This window comes from Pelodiscus sinensis, chromosome 4 (genome assembly GCF_049634645.1).
Source record: "Pelodiscus sinensis isolate JC-2024 chromosome 4, ASM4963464v1, whole genome shotgun sequence".
NCBI classification, from domain to species: Eukaryota; Metazoa; Chordata; order Testudines; family Trionychidae; genus Pelodiscus; species Pelodiscus sinensis.
This window is the reverse complement of record NC_134714.1, coordinates 12,289,868-12,309,782: the sequence shown is the minus strand read 5'-3', so window position 1 is coordinate 12,309,782 and position 19,915 is coordinate 12,289,868. Positions and strand designations below refer to the sequence as shown.

Here is a 19,915-nt window from a genome sequence, read left to right as displayed (position 1 = left end):
TGAGAGAATACTACATAGTTTGCATCTGAACAAGGAACAGTGACATCTGGTGGCAGGTAAGTTGGTGTTCAGCCCTAAGCAAATACCATGTGTTAAGTGCATGTGCCAGTGTTTGCCCCCTGAAATTAGACCTGCATAAACTTTGCTCTGTGAGGTAAGCTCTCATGCTGCTGCCCTGTTCCTAGAGCCTAATGGGGTGATAGAACAAACCACATACTACTCTTCATTAAACATGCTGTTAAACTAGGATATAACCATGTTGGGTACATTTTTACCCTTTCTGCCTTCTTCATAATTACTTCCACATGCTCAAAAGTTAAAACCAAGTCACTGATCATCTTGTCCCAAAAGAGCTAACTGGTCAAAATATCCTTAAAAAATGGCTGCTTCTATTTTTAGATCTGAAGCCATTAAAGGTTATATTGGTTACCGTGTACCTTCCTTCTGTGGATTAATGATCCCTATGAGAGGCATACCTCTTGAGTACATCTCATTTCTAGCATGTAGATTGTGGTGTTCCTTGTACAAGTAATACTAGGAGGCTATATCTACACTGGCGTGTTCTCACACAAAAACTGTTTTGCGGAAGAGTTCTGCAAAAACCTCTTCCAGAAGAGAGCATCTATACTGGCATGTGCTTTTGCACAATATCATCCATGCCAGTGTAGATGCTCTCTTGTGCAAGAAAGCTCTGATGGCCATTTTAACCATAGGGCTTTCTTGCACAAGAAATTCATGTTGCCTGTCTAGTTTATTTGCACAAGTTTATTTGCACAAGAACACAGCCAGTGTAGACAGGTAGCAAGTTTTTGCACAAGAGCAGCCGCTCATGTGTGTGAGATCCTGCCAGTGTAGACACAGCTGGAGAGCATTAGAGAAGCAATGAGCACATCACATTCACTTGATAAGCCAAGAACTGCTTCTTAGTAACAGCAACCCCATTTTTCTCACTGCCTTTTGTGGGGAAGGAGACTTACACTATCATCAAGCTTTCTATCACTACCCACAATCTAACTGCTCCAAATCAGTGGCTGCTTAGGTATTGTCCAGCACATTTCTCACCTTTTACCACCCTAGTGTTGTCTTAAGATTATCAGTGGGATTGAATGGATGTCAAACAAAACCAACAAATGGACATGGAGCACCCAATGATGAAACAGACAATTGTTTAATTGCACCAAAATCCACCAATTCCGAAGATGTGTGAAAGGCAGGTAGCAGTCTCCCTCCCTCAGTGCTTGGTGATTAACATTTGCATCACATGATTTACTACAGTCAGTTTATTAACCACAGTCCTTGGCTAGGAGAGAGAGCAAGTCCAGTAAAGAAGTGTTGCAGGCAGTGTATTAGGGACACTGCCTCAGCAGAAGGGATAGTACTCTTCACTAGTCTCCGCCTGGCAGATTGACAGTCAGAACATCTCAAATCAGACTGAAGGATGCAGTAGGAAATGAACAGTCCTGCTTTAACCCTTCTTGTGCTTCATTTCCTCTCGGGTGCTTTAAGATCTAAAATTGTATTGGTCTGCAGAAGGCTTTAGCAGGTGAAGGAAGGAAGGGAGGAAGTGTAAATAAGAATAAAATGCTAGTGTCTGAAATTGCAGATATATTTATGTACTGAGTCTTCTCCACAAACCTCTTATTTTCAGGGAGATGGTAATTGCAAGTAAGGGGGTGACAGAAGCCAGGCACTGCACCAGAAAGCCACATCTTTATTTTGCTACTTTATTCAAGGAGATTCTAATACTGTGTTGTGAAATAAATAAGGTACAAAACAAAACTTGTGACAAGGTATGGCCGATGAGCACTTATATACATACAGTAAAAAACATACAGATCAAGACATTATCCACTTCGATTTTTTACAAGCCCTTCATGAAATTAAAGTACAGCTCTTTCTAAGATTACATAGTCTTACTCTTAGATTCTGTATGGTGTTTTACCTGGAAATAACTTGTACTGAAGTGACAAGCTTTAGTCGGAGAGCTGAAAAACGTGTCAATGAAATTCTTTAATCCATGTTACTGGGACATTTTCATGGAGGTGTTGGCACATGTTGCATTTAATGTCCATTTGCTCCTTCTGAAAGGATGCGTGACGGTTCAGTGAACTTTGCAGTCATTAAGTAAAAGAGGGCAGGTGCAGGTACCAGAGCCAACAGTGGTAAATCCTGGCCAAGTCTCTCCAGTTTGGAAATAGAGATGATTCCATAGGCGTGAAGTAACCAGTGGCTAAAGAGAACAACAAGCCTTTTCTTCCTGACAAGAAGATCCTTGGGAGACTTGTAAAATAAAAAAATATTAATATTTTCACACCTACATTGTATAGGATACTTAAGCGAGAGGTTGTGTGCAATTCAGGGAGAGGCATTGTATATGAAGTCAACTAGTCTTGAGAATTACTATTTGATTCTAGTCACAATGTGATCTCTCCCTAGTCCCCCTTGGGAAAGGGTGTTGCATGAAGGACTACCCATTCACACTCGTTTCCTTGAGCTAGACTCATGTGCCAAAAATGAAAAAGGCTTATTCCTAGCATAAGCACCGAGGAAGGTAAAAGTACAGGCAAATACATGAGGAAAGGTAAGCCACTCTCTCCATTCAAGTCAGTATTCCAGAAGGGATCATAGTATATGCCAGAGATCTCTGGTCATGCATTAAACAGTGTTCCTCATCTCAAGGTTCTGCTGGTAAAATTAAGTTTTAACACCTATAATAGAACAAACATTTCTACTTACCTCTACTTCAGAAGCAGACATGTACACAGCCAGGGTAACCAAAGATAATACCAATATGATATATGGGAAAGCATAATCTAGGAGGAAAACATTGCATGTATTAGGAGAAGGGAGAAACCACCACCACATGAAGTACATTTCAGTGAAAGACATAACTACAGCCTATTTGAGCCCACGTTTGAAATTAACAAACATGTATTACACTACAAATAAGTGACAGACAAGCATGGTAGTTTACTTTTTGATCTTCTGAAGCAGTGCTACTCAGATTGACTCTTGAATGTGTCTCTTTGCAGCACATGATATTAAAATACAGTGATTTAACTAGTAACCAATCAGCATGTTCTTACAATGTTATTTGTTGTGAGAATAGTTTATATTTAAAAATTAAATAGTTCCCATCAGCCACAACTGTGACACTTTTGGAAAATATTTATAATTTGGCTCTGGAATCACTCCAATTGAGTTTCAGAAGGGGAGCCGAGTTCATCTAACTGGAAAAACCTAAACAACTAATAGTCTTGTAGCACCTTAGATACTAACAAAACAAATAGATGGTGTCATGAGCTCTCGGACAAATATGTCACTGTTCTAGAAGTTTCAAAAATCTCTCTTTAGAGGCCCAAAGGATCATATTTCTACATAAGAACGGCTATACTGGGTCAGAACCAATTGTCCATCTAGACCAGTATCTTGTCTTCCAACAATGCCAGAGGCTTTTAAGGGAATGAACAGAATAGGGCATTTTATTAAATGATCCATCCTGTGTTGTTTAGTCCTAGCAATTCTGGCAGTCAGAGGTTAGTAGACACCTAAGAGCATGGGGTTGCATCCCTTACCATGTTGGTTCAGACCAAATGATGGACTTATCCTCCCTGAACTTATCTAATTCTTTTTTAAGGCTAGTTAGTTTTGCCCTTTGCCCCATCCTTGGCAACAAATGCCTTAGCTTGACAGACAGTACGTTGAATATTTTGCACAAAAACCCTGCCACCCTCTGCTAAGGCAACACTGTGTTAATTGGCTAAGAAAACTACGTTTGATTTAGACCATTAGCACCATAAAATTTGTCAATGTTATCCCAAGAGATGGAGGGGCCAAGGAATAATCTATCTGAAAATAGCACTGGGTATGGATATTTGAACAATAAGGGTCATTGATGAATGTTTCTTTATATATTTAAGGCAATAACATTACCCACAGTAAAGTAAAAAGGACGTACTTTGACCACTGAGCAAAGTGTTGTTTTTGTTAATGTTGTACATAAAAAAACAAAAAAAACAAAAAAAACAAAAAACAAAACTTACAGAGCAAGCCTCCTCCAACTGCTTGAATTACTGTCAGAATAGGGAAGAAGTAAAGTGCTGCATAAATACTTTTAAATCGATCTGATTTTCCTAACCCACAGGCAATCTTCTTAACCAGAAGCGGTCGAAGTAGCATCATTAACACCAGACAGAAGGCATAGTATATAAATACAATGGTGTACCTGTAAAAGAAAAATTAATACTATTTGCATTACAGTAGCAACTACAGGCTCTAACTGACCTAGGATGCTTTGTGCTAGGCACTGAGAACACACATACCTACAGTCTGTGCCCTGAAAAACAGTCTAGAGAGGATGGGAGGAGAAAATGGAGGCATAGAGAAGAGAGCTGACTTGTGGTGTGACCTACGGCAAGATATGACTGAGGTGCATACAAACTTCAGGTGTCCTGCCCTCTTCTCCAGGTGACCCTGCCTTCCAAAGGCAGTAAAAGCAACATACAGGTTAGTTCTGAAAGGCTGCCCAGGTCTACAGGTGTTTCTTAATTCTGTATCCTGAAGTGTAATGGATCTGTATTGAAATTCACTGTTACAGAGTCTCAGTATTTCTAAAACCTCATGTAACAAGGCTTCCTCATGTGACTGTTCATTGTGACACCCATTTAAGGAGACGTTAAAAGGTACAGGTTGGTACACTCCATCATAAGACTACAATAATTACTATTACTTTGGAAAACTACCTGGACATTTGCAGAATTTCCTTGAAATAGCCAACATGCAGCATTGTGCAAACTTGCTACCAATAAAGCTGAAGACAGATGGTTGGCTTGGTGATTTATTTTTATTGACTATACTGATGCCTGAAGGACGCACCACAAAAAAGAAAATTCAGTGAACCACAAGACTTCAAAGGGATTTTGATAGAACCACTATTCTGTATTAAATGAGCCTTTCAACATTCTGCACCTTCAAAGAGGAATTTCTAAAGAAGTCTCACTCACTTAAACAATTGTGAAAATCAACATCATTAGTAGAAGAAAGGAAATGTAATGCATCGTACTTAGCGTTTGTGAGGTATTATGAATGTTCTGATTTTTTTCTTTAAACCAATATAGCATGTGGTTATATTTTAGGCCACATCTATACCAGCGAGAAGATCAGTGCTGTGGCAGTCAATCTTCTGATGGTCAACCCACTAAATCAATTTAGGAGGGCACCCCCATTGACAGGCACTCCTCTATTTGCAAGGAATAAGGGAAATCAACAGGAGCATTCACTGTGAAGCCAGCATGAAAAATCAGATTAAAGTATGTTGATTCTAGCTACGCAATTAACATAGCTGGAGTTGTGTATCTAATATGAACTTCTGGGTAAGTACAGACAGCCTCAGACTAAGGTTAGTTTAAGCCACCCTGCTTGGTCTATCCTCACATCTCCTAGAACAGTAATAGAAATGTAGCCGTGTTAGTCTGGTGTAGCTGAAGCAAAATGCAGGACTATGTAGCACTTTAAAGACTAACAAGATGGTTTATTAGATGATGAGCTTTTGTGGGCCAGACCCACTTCCTCAGATCAAAAGTGGGTCTGGCCCACGAAAGCTCATCATCTAATAAACCATCTTGTTAATGAGCTTTCGTGGGCCAGACCCACTTTTGATCTGAGGAAGTGGGTCTGGCCCACAAAAGCTCATCATCTAATAAACCATCTTGTTAGTCTTTAAAGTGCTACATAGTCCTGCTTTTTGCTTCATCTCCTAGAACAGCGCGCGGTATAAAGCTTTTATATCTACCTCGGTTTGAAGAGTACACAAACTTGCTACACACTTTAAATGCTAAAGTTTGTATTTCTACTAACGCCTGGCAAAATACTGTTCATCCATAATTACTACAAGCTGTGGTTATAGACAAAAAACCTCACAAAAACTGAAGTCTAGACTACTACTAAGACTTTCCATTTCTCACACAAGTGTCCAAAAAAAATTAAGCAGCACTAGCAGCTCTTCATTTTTAAGTAACATACAAACATCCCCCACTTGAGCTCACATTTATAGTATAAGTATGTGCTTAAAATGCTTCTCTGGAAGGGATGCTTTGCTGAATCCAGACCACATTAAGTGCATTTTGGCAAACAGCAGATTTCCCTTCTTACAGAAATGACCAACTTAGCAGAGTAAGGCCACATTTCAGGGTTAAGTGTTCCCTAACCCAACATTTTATAAATTCCTGAAATAAATATACATATGGTAAAATAGCAAACAAAAATTTATTCTCGAACAGTCTTTATACTCACAGAGGATAGACAGCTTCATGAGTACAGTGTATAGTAGTTATGTAATCAGGACTTGGATTGTAAAGCATTGTATACCAGTCAGAAAGCATCACTACCTTGCAGGAACGGATATACAGAAAACCTACTGGATCACTCACAAGTAGGGTAACAATTGCTGCTATGCTGCATTCAAATAAGGCAGTAAGATGCTGAAACAATGCACTGGAACTGTAGCAAGAGGGGGGAAAAAAGGTTATTTAATACCACTTGATAGCATTTTTCTCCCCGTTGTCAATGTAAAATATAGAACTGAAAGTCTTTAAACTGTCTATTGTGTTTAAATTCACTAGGAAAGAAACAAAGCCAGTTACTACAAAATTAAGTTTAAAGTAAGCATGACAAGTAGTCTTCTCTTTTTTATCTGACACACTATGTAGCGCACAAGTGCAGTTGCATTTCATCTGAACTGCTGAAACTAACATTCACATAGCACTTAGTCTAGCAAAAACTAACATCAAATACATAAGGCTTGGGAATCCCCATTTGGATTTACATTTTTTGTAGATTCTGGGATTTCAGAACTACTGCTCTAGGCCAAAACATGACATACATGAGCATTCCATCGGACACCAATGAACACGTAGACAAGGAAAGGAGTACAGGACATTTCCTGGGCACTGTGACCACCTGGGAGGATCTGTGCTCCAATAATTATTGCAGCTATAAGATGAAAATTGAATAAATCCATAAGTACATAGTGTGCCCAGAAAATTAGCAGCCTGTGTATCTGCCTGCTCTATAGTACGACTCCTCTAGCACACCTCCATTTATCTTCTCTCGTGAATTACACATTTATAATGGGCCTTTTTGTTTAATTACATAATGATTACTAACCTCTTTTTCCCTGAATACCATTCAATGAAGAACCAGTGCAAAATCAGAGGAAGCATGGCCATAAAGCCAAGGTACAGCCAGTCATAATGTCCTGGAGATCCAGTACACTCCCGACAGATTTTATGATCATCCGTTCGCTGTCCTCTAGGACACACCTACAAAACAGCAACACAAAACTGTATTTACAAGTGCCTGAAAACCAAATAATTGATAGTTTTGGTTTGTTTGAAGCCCAGTTAAAGAGAGTGCTCGTGCTGACAAATTTACCATATTAAAGAAAGTTCAATCCCTCGTTCCTCCGCTTGCCTCAATGTTGAGCAAACTCATCACACTCATCCCTTCTTTGTGCTTTCACAAGGCTTGTTCCCTCACAAAGTAAACATGCTTTAGTCTCACACATCCTATAAAATCCCACCCACTTTTAACCCCACTTGTCTCACTAAGTGCTGCTTAAGCTCCCTTTCATCTCTAAACTGACTGAATTAGGGATGTAAGCAACTAATCGACTACCTGATAAGCATATGTGTATCAGATAGTTGAGTACTACTCAACTAGTTGCTTCCCCCTTACTACCTCTATCAGAGAGGCAGCAACAGGAGAGGGGAAGCAGGAGCCAGTGCTGAGGGGAGCCGGCTTACAAGCCAGTTACCCCCTCCCCAACACCATCTCTGCAGAATGGCAGGGGAGACAGAGGCGTAGCAGGTCTCCCGGCTTGCTCCCAGTCTCGGATGCTGTGCCTCTGCTTTTTAAGTGGATTGAGATGCACCTCTGCTTTTTAAATATATTAAGAGCCCGGCACAGCATCTAGGACTGGACACAAGCGGGGACAGCTGATTCCTTGCTCATGCTTGGGTCCCCCCCAGGTTGTGCCTCTTCCTTTTAATGTATGAAGAGGCCTGGCAACTTTTAATATATTTTAATGGCAGAGCCACCGGGGGGAGCTAACCCTGCTGTGACTCTGCAGTTTACCTGTGTTATCAACTAATCAAGTCGTTGATGGAAATTCCATTGACTACTCAATCTGATTAAATGCAATTTAACATCCATAGACTGAATGCAGTTTACTATCATGGTCTGCACTTGCCCTCCTTCAATTCCAACCTAGACCCTCTCTAATCCAGCTCCTGCCCCTTGCATGTCACTGAAATTCCTCCTGCCAAAGTCTGTAATGACTCCTTCCTTGCTAAAGCTCAGAACCAGAACTCCATCTTCATCCTCCTTGACCTATCAGCCACCTCAGTCAACTGTACTCCTCTTGAAATCTTGTCCTTCCCCTGGCATCTATGGGCTTGTCTAAACTGTCAAGTTTTGTCACCAAAAAACCCTTTTTTGGCAACAAAACCAAGAGAGCATTAACACTGCAATGCAACAAAAGTCGTGAAAAACTTCCACTTTTGATAACAAAAACTTCTACCTCTGTGAGGGGGGACTTTTGTCTCTGTCCCTCCCTTTACTGTCAACAATCATGTAGTACAGCCAGTCCCTGAGTTGCGAACGGTTGACTTATGACTGTTCGCAGTTACGACCAAAGCTGTCGTAAATGGCAGACCCCGAGTTACGAACGCGATCCGCGCTTACGAACAGCGCGGTCGTGTAACTCTATGGGGTCCAACTTACAAACGAACTGATTTACAACCAAGGAGACAGTGGACACTTTTCACAGCAGAGTCAGAAACAGGAGTTAACACACAGGCAGAAGTTACTGATGAAGAGGTGGAAGCAGACAAGGAGAAAGGGCACAATCCGGTGACACTCTTATGTACCAGGCAGTGAGGAATTGTTCTCAAGTCCCGAAGTTTATGAGGGCTCTCAACTAGATGTGGAGCATGAAAAGCAGGGTAAGTTGCTATGTATTGTGGGGGCAGAGGGGGAGGATGGCAGGCAGCAGGCATTCAGGGTGATAAGCTGCTTTGGTGCAGCCGGGAGGGGGGGGGGGGGGAGAAAGGGACACAAGAGGGATGGCAAGTTGCTGTGTATTGCCCTGGGGAGGGGGGAGGTTGGGTGGGTGGCAATGTGGGGAGTTACTCTTCCAGCCAGAGGTGGGGGGCGTGGCACAGGGTGACTGGAGACTGTATTTTTGTCAGATGGCTAATGGGGATGTTAAAATTAGATTAATCAACTACTTAAATAATCAATGGAATTTCCATCAGTCAATAAGAGTGCTTCCACTTTGAAATGTACCAAGAACCTGCCCAGCTCTTGTATATTTCAAAGGTTGAACCATTACATGGAGTCTGGGGCCAGTAGGGGCCTCTGAGTCCCCTACTGGCCCCAGGATCCATGCAGCACTTCTACTTTGAAATGTACAATACCACAGCAGGAACTCTTGTACATTTCAAAGGTGGAACGCTGTGGCTGTGCCCCTCCCCCTCCCACAGAACTGGAAATGGGGGGAACCAGCTTTTAACCGGCTCCCCCCCAGCACCGCCTCCTCCTCCTCCCCCTTGCTGCCTCTATCAGAAAGAGGCAGCAAGGGGAGGGGAAGCAACTACTCAGTTAGTTGCTTACATCCTAATGGGCTAAGCCTTGCCTGGGTCTGTGTTACGTCCAGAGTATCAATAGAGTGCGTCTAAACTGGCAAGATTTTTGCACAAAAGCATTTGTGCCAATCTAGATGCGCTTTTGCGAAAATACTTTTAATGTAAAAGTTTTTCCATTAAAAGTATTTCAGCAAAGCATGCCAGTCTAGATGCAGCCAACGTGTACACAGAGATATTAATAGCACCTTGCTGGGAGATGCTGTCAAAGGTTTTCCTGCTGTACTTATTCATTTTCTCAGAGATTCCATGGCAGGGCTGCCATTTCCCCACCGCCATGGTATAACATTTCCAAACCATTCCTCAAACTGTGCTGTCAGATCCAAGGTTCCCTGTGTGTACCAGTCTGTCCCCTCGCCTCCACCCCACCCGTGCTGCTGCCTCTCTTTTAAGCAGGCTCCCCCAAGCACCAGCAGTAAAATTTCAGCAGTTACACATGTACATGGTTTTTTTTAACATCCTTACTCAGCACCCCCTCACCTCAAGGGGAATAAGGAAGGGGCAGGAAAGGTATAGTACTGCTTTACCAGCTGGGAATTCCCCCCCTAGATTGCAGAGGCAATCTTCCTTTGCATATGGCACACAAGAAAACACCTTCCAGGCCCAAATCGCACCCGAAAGCTCCCACAAATTGTCAAGATTTGCCGCTTACCCCACAGTTGCCATAGATTTCGGTTGACTCATTTACATATTGCACCGTCCTCCCGCAATACAGTCCAAGGCAGGCTGGTTGGATAGCTACAGCTTTTAAAGAGACAAGGGTTGCAGCCCTGTAGATACCACACGATACTGCGCAGGCAACAGCGGGGCGGGGGGGAAGTTGCACAGCGCACAGGAAATGGAGCTTAAGCTCAAAACGATCTTAGCCCCAGCTAGACCTGGGGGGGGGGGGTCTCTGCATGGGGGTGGCCACACGCATTGGGGCCCTGCGGCAGCTTCCCTCTGACGAGGCTGAGAGCAGCTTCCCCCGCCTACTCCCCCCCCCCCCCAGTCCCGGGGGCCCTCGTGCCTCCCCCGCTGCAGGACCCCTGGGAATTCAGCCTCAGTCTGGGCCATGTCGGGGGTCCCCGCCCCCGCGAGGGGCCAGCGGAAGGGGCCCGACAGGCAGCGCCCTCCCAGCGCAGGCGAGGGGCCCAGGCCACTCCGCTCACCCATCCTGCCACAGCGAGGTCCGGCCCCGCGACCGTTCTGGTAGCGCAGCAACAACCACTTCCGGGACGGCGGGGCGGGGAGAGGTGAGACTCCACCCCCTCTGCGTGCGTCACTTCCCTCTTACCCCTCCACAACGTGCCAGCCGCTAACTAACTCCGCCCCTATGAGGGGCGGGGTTTCACAGACCCCCCCCCGCCATCCCTGGAGGCGGAGCTCCCGGCGACTCTTAGCCCGGTAGGGCGCGGTTCCCCCGGGGCTGCCCAATGAGCGCCAGCTGCGTCCCAGACCCGCCCCTTGGAGGGCGTGGCCACCGCGCGATTTCCCCTTGGCCCCGCCCGTGTGGGCGTGGCTTCCGTCGGCGCGCGGCGTGCGGCCATGGCGGCGCCGGGCTGGCTCCCGCCGCAGGCGCGGGCGGCGGTGCGCGTGGTGGACATGCACACGGGCGGCGAGCCGCTGCGCATCGTGCCGGGCGGGCTGGAGCCGGCGCCCGCGGGCCCCACGCTGCTGGCCCGGCGGCGCCACATGGCCGCGGAGCTGGACCACGTGCGGCGGCTGCTGGTGCACGAGCCGCGCGGGCACCGCGACATGTACGCGGCGGTGCTGGTGCCCAGCGAGCTGCCGGCCGTCCAGCTGGGCGCGCTCTTCCTGCACGGCCAGGGCTACAGCACCATGTGCGGCCACGCCGTGCTGGCGCTGGGCCGCTTCGCGCTGGACGGCGGGCTGGTGCCGGCCCCGCGCCGCCCCGAGACGGCGGTCACCATCCACTGCCCCTGCGGGCCCGTCACCGCCTTCGTGCCCTGGGACGGGCAGCGCAGCGGCAGCCGCGTCCGCTTCCACAGCGTGCCCGCCTTCGCCGCCGCCACAGGTACCGGCGGCCGCCCGGCGCCTGCCCGGGGAGGGGCGACCCCCTCTCTGCGCGGCACTCCTGAGAGCCAGCCCCACTGTCTGTCCCCCCCCCCATAGCGGTGTGGGGGTGCGCCTGGCTTGTGTGATTGCTGAGCCCTCCCCCCTGACGGTTCAGGAGCCGTCTGTTCTCCGCACACGTGCACGCACGCTGGTGAAAGTGCTGGCTTTGCGCACGACTAGCGCCACTAAACCTGCTCTTGCATGTCCCCGTGTTTTGACCCTACGCTAGGTTTGAATGTGTGTCCTAGATCCGCAGCTTGGCCAGTGATCTGACCCCTTTGTGCTGCGGTGTTGGCACCTATGAGGCCTCACCACGTCCCTTTCCACACCCTAGGTGGAGAGAGCAGGAACAATTTGTGTAGTGGGGGTGCTGAGAGACATTGAACCAAACTGGAAACCCTACACATGATGGAAACTTCTTGATGGTGGCCAGGAGAGGTTTCCATCATATGTAGGGTTTCCTGTTTGGTGAGGTGTTAAGGGTGTTTTAATCCTGATGCTGTAGCCAGTTGCAAGTGGCCTGCTTGACTTTCAAAGCAGGTGACAGTGTCATAGGGTGTGATAGAGATGTAGCCGTGTTAGTCTGCTGTAGCTGAAACAAAATACAGGACTATGTAGCACTTTAAGGACTAACAAGATGGTTTATTAGATGATGAGCTTTCGTGGGCCAGACCCACTTCCTCAGATCAAATAGTGGAAGAAAATAGTCACCGGCACTGCTCTGGCAGCCAGTGGACTTTCTGCAGAAAGGATCCTGATTGGTGCCCTTTATGATACTGATACTGCTACCTCAAGCTCATATTGGGCTGGCAGCCTTCAATTCAGCAAAACACAAGGCATCCGTGTTTGTGGGAATTAGACTGGGTAATTTAAGACTGTAAAGATCAGTAGTTTGTCTGAAGGAGGAATATTGTCCAAGATTGCAGTTGATTTTGAACTGCAGGGTAATTAAGGAGCTACCATTTACTGAATCATCCCAGAAAGCAGAGGGCTGGTTTGTTTTTAACTGTGTATGCTCCACCCGTTCATAGAACCATAGAGCTGGAAGAGACCGTAGAACACCAACAAGTCCAGCCCACTGCCCAAGGCAGGACCAATCCCAATTAAATCAACTCATTAAAGAGCTGGAATGTTTTGGTGGGGCAAGAGGGGATTTAATAAAGTCTACCTGCTTTTGACTTCACAGAAGAATAGCCCTAAGTTTGGATCTCCCTGATGATGAAATTGGTTACCAGGTCGAAAGGATGAAGAACAATACTTTGTAGGGCTCTCTGCAAATGGGCTACCTAATGTTTCTGAGAATCTTCATTCAGTTACAAAAGAGCAGAACTTTGGATAGATTACAGATGTCACAATATCAGCGATATTGTAGGATCGTATCCTAGCCCCAATTTGTGCCTTCCCTGTTGCATGACCATATTCAGCTTTTGTAAGTACACTAATAGGAGTCATCCACATTCTTCATTGAGATGGTCTCCTGCATTTTGCTGTTTCATTATACTACTGCATTAATTCCTTTATCCATTCTGCTTGGCTGCATCTTTCCCTTTCCCAGATTCCTTGCACCTAATATCCTGCATCTAATGATCTGATCTACTTGCTGTCATTTGCTTTTTGGGTGGCTTTAAATTTTCTAGTGACTGGCTCTGATGACACGATTTCTAGCATTGTTTTCTTTGACATTCCTGAAGAGTTCTATGTCATTCTCCTGCTTTGGAACTTCTCACTTCAAAGTAAATCTGACACAAATTAACTGTGTGTTAGAATCCTGCTGTATGGATTGAATCTGATCGCATTATCCTACATGAAGAAGCCTGGGATAAATTGAAAAATAAAAATAAACGAATACTTCTAGCTTGGAAAGAGCACAGTCTGTATAGCTGACTAAATTCACTCAGCAAGGACAAGGGCCAAATTGTTCCCTGATTTAAGACCCAATCTGATTCCTTATTAAAATCCATGTGAGTCTTTCCATTGACTTTAGTGGATGTTGGATCAGGCTTTTAAAAGACTTAACATAATCTCTCTTTATCCTTTGATGACAAAATGCTTCACAAAGTTATCTTTGTTATACTGCTAATATTTGTATTAAAATCTGCACCATTGCACTGGCGTGAGAACTAGGGCAGAGTTTGGTTCCCTGTGTTAAGCAGCAGAGATAATGTTACCCATATGTGTTCATGCACACTTTCTGCCTTTTTCCTCTCCTGTTCTGTTTAGATGTGATAGTTGATGTTCCTGGCCATGGGAAAGTGGTGGTCGATATTGGATATGGTGGTGCTTTCTATGCCTTTCTCAGTGCTGAGAGATTGGGCTTAGATGTTTGCTCTTCAGCGACTAAGGATCTTGTAGATGCAGCAACTGCAGTAACAGAAGCAGTAAAGAGACAGGTATAGCAGGATGCCACTATACCCCAAATACTTTTCTAATAAAGTAGTAATACTGCAAATGAAGGTTTTTCTCAGAGGAGACTATTGATGACATTTTAAATTCCATTTACAGAATTCCAACAAAGAGTAAATATCAAAGTAGATTTTCTCAGATGTTTGTGGGTATGATCACTTTGCCTCTGTTAAATTTAAGTTAAACTGTTGATTTTGGTTGCTAGAAACAGGCTGAATAATCCACACAGATAAACAGAGGTGCTGGGAAGTGGAGGAGTATGGTGTGGTGTGTCCAGCTGCAAATAAAAACTTTTTACAGCTACAGAAAACTACACAGCACGACTTGCTTCAGGAACTTAGGCACTTCCCTACTAGATCAGACAAAGGTCCACCCAGTCCAGTATTTTGTGTGTGTCAGTAGCCAGCCCTAGCTGCTTCAGAGGACAGTGTGAGAATAATAATCTGAAGGATAATTTGCTTCCCATATTAGGTCTTGGCATACACTGTACTGTGAAGCGAGTGCATTGCTATGCTTTGGGATGTATCTAGCAATATTAGGCAATGTGTAAGTCATGTAGCTGTCACACGCATGCATCACATCAGGTGTTCAATGCAAATAGTTTGTGGAATTGGGCTTTACTTATAGGAGCTTAATTTAATGTTTTCTTCACTGTAGAAGATGTTATAGTCTCCATCTGATCTGTATTGTTTTTGTTTTGACGCACTTTCTGTATCCCTCTTTAAGGGGGGAGGGGACATAAAGTTTTAGCCATGTTCTATGTTTCCCTTGCTTCAGTTGTCTTACTGCATTACTGAATTGCAGATGCTCTGTTTACAGAACATAACTATTATAATACTTGGATAATATTTATCATCTCTGTAGCAATTTACATTTTCAAAACTCTGTACATATAGTAGACTTTACAATATCCATATAAGGTGGGCAGATATCCTCATTTTACTGATAAGGAAACCTCTTCATCTCAGTGTGCTTCAAATAAGGGCTTGTGCACATTTGCACTTCCTTCGATATAACTTAAGTCTCTTGGGGGTATGGAGAAGCTACTGCCACTGGGGGAGGTAGAATAATTGTGCCAATGGGAGAGTTCTCCTGTCAGGATAAAGCTCCTGTGCTAGCAGCTACTGCTGCATTGTACAACTGTGCCACTGTAGTAATTCTGGTGTAGACTAGCCCTAATCCAAAATCAGAGCCCCAGCTAAGAACTCTGGTGTTGCTAGTATCAGTCTACTATACTGCCTTCTGAATGATCTTACTGAAAAGTGTGTAATATTAGCATATTATTCATTTGAATTTTGTATTTAGGTATTCATAAAGGCTTCAGGAGTGTCCATATTTAGAATTAAGCTCTGCAGTAGACCCTCTGAGTGCCTGCAATGTTTGCATCTCCCACTTCCCACATCTCTATTGCCCCAGCCATCAACAACACACTGATGGTTTCTTATCAAGCAGATATTAGACCTGACAAATGCATCTTGAACAGATCAAGAAATCAGTGAAGTCAAATCCTGAAGAAATGCCAGTGTTTGAAGACATTCCATAGTTCCACAATGTCTGTAGTGAACCCAAGATAAAGAACAACAAATATTCTTGCAGCACCTTAGAGACTAACACAAAATGTAGATGGTATCATGAGCTTTTGTGGGCACCAGAAGATAAAGAAGTTACTGTTCTCACTAATGAGCATCAGTTTGTTATCTGTGGGATAGAGATAACTGTCCCCAAGTCTCCTCTATGGAGTGGTTAAAATGGTACATTTATACTTGTGTGTATGCCCACCTCAGTCATCTTGTAAAAATCTTACTGCTATTTAACTGAAAATATTTGATTGCCATCTATGTATGTATATCCATTCTGTGTGTTGTTCCTAGTTTAAACTTCATCACCCTGACAGCGAAGAGCTTGCTTTCCTTTACGGCACTATTTTAACAGATGGAAAAGATGCATTTAATGAGGAGCCAACAACCAACATCTGTGTGTTTGCAGATGCACAGGTATGAAAATATGCTACTTTAAGAGACACAAGATAAATAATTCCCGGTTTTGTGTGTGTGTTGAGAGAGCAGAATTAATTACTGTTCTCCAAAGGCATTGTCATTGTTTTTGAAGTGTCATCTGTTCCTTAACAGTAAACTATTTCAGTACAGACCGGAAGTGGGTAAATACTTCTGCAAACATGAGATGCTTTCTCTAAGGATTTAACATGTGTTTACTAGGTGAAACTCTCCCAATTGTCACAAGGGAATTATCTAGAGAATATTGTTAGAATCTAGAGCAACTAAATTCTGAATGTTTGTGATTATCTGCAAGTGCTATAGGCCTGAATATAACATGAGCCTATAATACTTTCAGTAATTATGAATATTGTCAAACTAGGACCACTCATTCATAGTATTTTGCTGAACAGAAATATAGTCTCAAAGTGCCACTTAGTTCCTTTAGTGCTTCTCAGCCTGTTTACAGAAGCAGGAAATGCCCATGCCTTTAATAATATGGAGTATGGTTTGCTAGGGAGAGTGTACATGTCACGTTTTTAATAAAAGACGAAAATACAAAAACTAGCTTAATGTTTTATTTTTTTAATTAGGTCGACCGAAGTCCTACAGGCTCAGGTGTGACTGCCCGCATTGCCTTACAATACCATAAGGGACTCATCCAGATGAATCAGACCAGAACCTTTAGAAGCAGCTCAACTGGTTCCTTGTTCACTGGAAAAGCAGTGAAGGCAAGGAGCAAATGCCTTTTTTTTTTCCTGTGTCTCTTTATGGTGTTTTTGTGAATTTGCTGCTTGTGCCAGTGAGGAACTAACAGGACGGGCATAATGCAACTGTCTACAAAGAACTCTGCCACTGTAGTCACTTCTGATCTGTAGCAACCCTATCTTTTCAGCCCTGGGCCTATTTTCAGCAGAGATGCCAAGTCTTAACACGCTGCTCTCTGAACACAATTTGTAATGGATAAATAGGGATGAGGTTCACAAGACAAGTGATCTTTCCATTGTGATCAAAGGATGTACAAGAAAGAAATTCACAGATGATACAAAATTGGAAGGAGCTAAGGAGGGAGGAATAATTCAGAGACTTATAATTAGGAATATAGAAAATAATAACAATTAGATTTAAAATGGGGGGGGAGGGGAGAGGAAGATGGGGGAAATAATCCAAACCAGCCATATTAAGTGCAACAAAGCAAAGAAGTAGAGCTGCTGAAAGAGACTTGGGGTGTTGGCCAACACCAGATCAGAGATGCACTTGAGTGATGTCAGGAAAAAAAATTCTGTGCAGTTTTGCGCTCTTTATATAAAGACATCTCATCAGATGACAGTGATGTATGTATGGCTTTAATATGGTTAGAGCTGGAATCTTGCCTTCTGCTCTTGGCACTTTTTCACTAAAGAAAGATTTCCAGCTTAGATGAAGTTGAGTGAAGAGCGCCAGCAATGCGGGCTAGTGAGACTGATTTCCAGAAAAGACTAGGTCAAGTTGCGTGACAATTAAAGAGAAGAACAAGAGGTTTTATACCGGGATAGGTAAAATACAGCCTGTGGGGCCATGGTCACACCTGCCACTCAAAGCAACTGGCTTCTTGGGGCGGCAGCTCTCCACCTGCTTCACACACCCACAAGCACTGCTCTTGCAACTTCTATTGGCCGGTTTCTAGATGTCTTGAGCAGCATGTGCGGCAGCCAAGGAGCCTGCCTGAAGGTCCCGCTAGGCTGCCAGCTGTGAGCTGTCTATGGTAAAAATCTTCTGGTCAGAGCTTGGACCTGGCACCCCTTCCCACATCCTAGCCCCTGCCCCAGGTCACAACCCCCTCCTACACCCAAACTTCCTCCATGACTCTGGACCCATTCCCCTAGTGAGAACCCCCCCTCATGAATCCAAACCTTGCACCACCTCCAGTAATATCATAGAAAAGTGCAGCCCCTGACCACTTACCAAATTCTTGGGAGTGGCCCCCCATCGAAAATTATATAGCCCTGCAATATGCATTGGGCTGAGGCAAATGGGAGGAAATTGGGATGGGAATGTTTGTGAATGTCAGAAAAATCTTGCCAACAGAGCTGTTGGACTGGGAAAGGGAAGGAGCCAAGCCTCGATGGCAGACTTGTCAAAGGTGACTGCGGTTCTACTTTCAATGCAAAACTATTAACAAAACTAATAAGCAAATCCCATAAGTTGAGGCCATGTCAATGCTACAGGTTGTCAGGAAAACTTAGGTAGTTCTAGGATTTGAGCAAAACACAACTCTGAGCAATGTAAGTTTCACAGGTATAAGTGATAGTGTGGACTGTGTTATGTCGGCGAGAGACCTGCTTCCGCTGACATAGCTATCGCCATTTGTTGGAGGTAGCTCAATTGTTGACAGGAAAGCTCCCTCCTGTTAACGTACAGCAGCTAAATGAGAGATCTTACAGCAGTATAGCTGTACTGGTACAACTTTGCCACTGGAAGGCTATATAGACATGGCCTTAAACTGATGTCTGTTCTTGTGGCAGTAGGGTTGTCTTGCCTTCCTCGAGCTCTCAGCAGAAGTCGTCACGAGCTACTAGTTCAGGTCTGTTATACAGCAGCCTAACCCTTCTTGCTTGTTAGCTGATCACTTAGTCCAAGCCATTGTCAAAGTGTGGCTCACGAAGGCCTGGTCTGCTATGCTGACTTAACTCCCAGTATAGGAGAGTTGTATCTGAGTACATACACACCCTCTTGCTGCAATTGCAGTTGGTCAGAGCTGAGGGACACACAGGAAAGTGATGTGATTGGTGACATGGACTTTATTGTACTTTACTTACTGTGCAGAAATACTCTTTGTAAACAGGGAAGAATCCTCTTTAATGCCTGCTCAACTTAAATGTAAACCTTTTCTCTTTTCAGGAAGCAAAGTGTGGTGACTATAATGCTGTTGTAGTAGAAGTCTCAGGAGAAGCCTTTTATACTGGAACAGCAACTTTCGTTGTTGAAGAAGAGGATCCACTGAAATATGGATTTTCTGTAAAGTAACCTTTGCCATCATTCAACTGCCAGCTTTTAAATAGTACCCAATATTGAAAAGATTATCTTTACAGTCTGTGAGGGAGGAAAATATAAACACACCAGATTTACTTAGCTCCTATTTTCCTGATAGACTGCCGTGTCTGTGGATGGTTTAAAACAAGTTCATTTAAATATCCTAGAGCAGGGCTAAAAACTCATGGTGGTATGACTGTATTACAAGTACAGATCACAAGCCACATTATTCTGTAGTGATTAGTATGTATTATACAAGTCCATGTCTGATTTGAACCTGAATTTACCATTACATTCCAAATGCTAGATGGTAAATAATGCTAAGCTTGAAGGGGTTATTTCAAATGTAAGTGCCTCTTGTAAAGACATTATATTTTACATTCTACTTTAGTGGACGAATTCTATTAAAATGCAGTGGTTTAACTTCACATTTTCCTTGTCTTAATTCTTGTAATAGAGCCTGAGTCATTGATCTTAACTTTCACAGCCATTGTTTTGGCTCCTTTGCCATGGCTTGATAATCTTTGACTATTATAACCATCTAGCCACTCTGCTTCCTGGTTCAGATCTCTCAAAAAATAGCAGCGCTGAAGTACTTTCTTGCTCTACAAACATTGCCCCTGTCGTTGGGCACTTCCACTGACATCCTGAGTACTTACTATTTAGTCTAATCACGACCGATTAGGTGCTATCATGTCATTGCCAGCTATTCATCTGCCTCTCCCTGTTCTTCGCATTGTGCCTTCT

At 44.0% G+C, this 19,915-nt stretch overlaps 3 protein-coding genes across 5 annotated transcripts in view; 2 read left to right on the top strand and 1 right to left on the bottom strand.

Annotated features, from left to right (window-relative positions):
• Positions 1-1,783, top strand: part of CCDC175 (coiled-coil domain containing 175) — a 57,354-nt gene extending 55,571 nt beyond the window's left edge. Inside the window, exon 21 of the mRNA XM_075926344.1 lies at positions 1,649-1,783. The gene's annotated coding sequence lies outside the window, so the exon portion shown is untranslated. The remainder of the gene's footprint in view (positions 1-1,648) is intronic.
• On the bottom strand, positions 1,155-11,001 carry JKAMP (JNK1/MAPK8 associated membrane protein). 2 transcript variants are annotated; one of them, XM_075926352.1, is made up of 7 exons: positions 10,853-11,001; positions 10,354-10,445; positions 7,165-7,319; positions 6,292-6,498; positions 4,044-4,225; positions 2,737-2,813; positions 1,155-2,280 (listed from the first exon to the last, which is right to left on the bottom strand). In XM_075926352.1, exons 1-7 carry the CDS (start codon positions 10,854-10,856, stop codon positions 2,062-2,064), a joined length of 936 nt encoding a protein of 311 aa, XP_075782467.1. In that variant the 5' UTR covers positions 10,857-11,001; the 3' UTR covers positions 1,155-2,061. The 2 variants fall into 2 exon arrangements, with proteins under 2 accessions (XP_075782467.1, XP_075782468.1); XM_075926353.1 differs by having other exon boundaries at positions 10,354-10,439; positions 10,853-10,957.
• A 207-nt stretch (positions 11,002-11,208) lies between these two features.
• On the top strand, positions 11,209-19,596 carry L3HYPDH (trans-L-3-hydroxyproline dehydratase). Of its 2 annotated transcripts, none has more exons than XM_075926348.1 (5): positions 11,209-11,718; positions 13,980-14,149; positions 16,034-16,156; positions 16,750-16,887; positions 19,037-19,596. In XM_075926348.1, exons 1-5 carry the CDS (start codon positions 11,229-11,231, stop codon positions 19,160-19,162), a joined length of 1,047 nt encoding a protein of 348 aa, XP_075782463.1. In that variant the 5' UTR covers positions 11,209-11,228; the 3' UTR covers positions 19,163-19,596. The 2 variants fall into 2 exon arrangements, with proteins under 2 accessions (XP_075782463.1, XP_006135321.2); XM_006135259.4 differs by lacking the exon at positions 11,209-11,718 and adding an exon at positions 12,946-13,188.
• Positions 19,597-19,915: the final 319 nt, after the last annotated feature.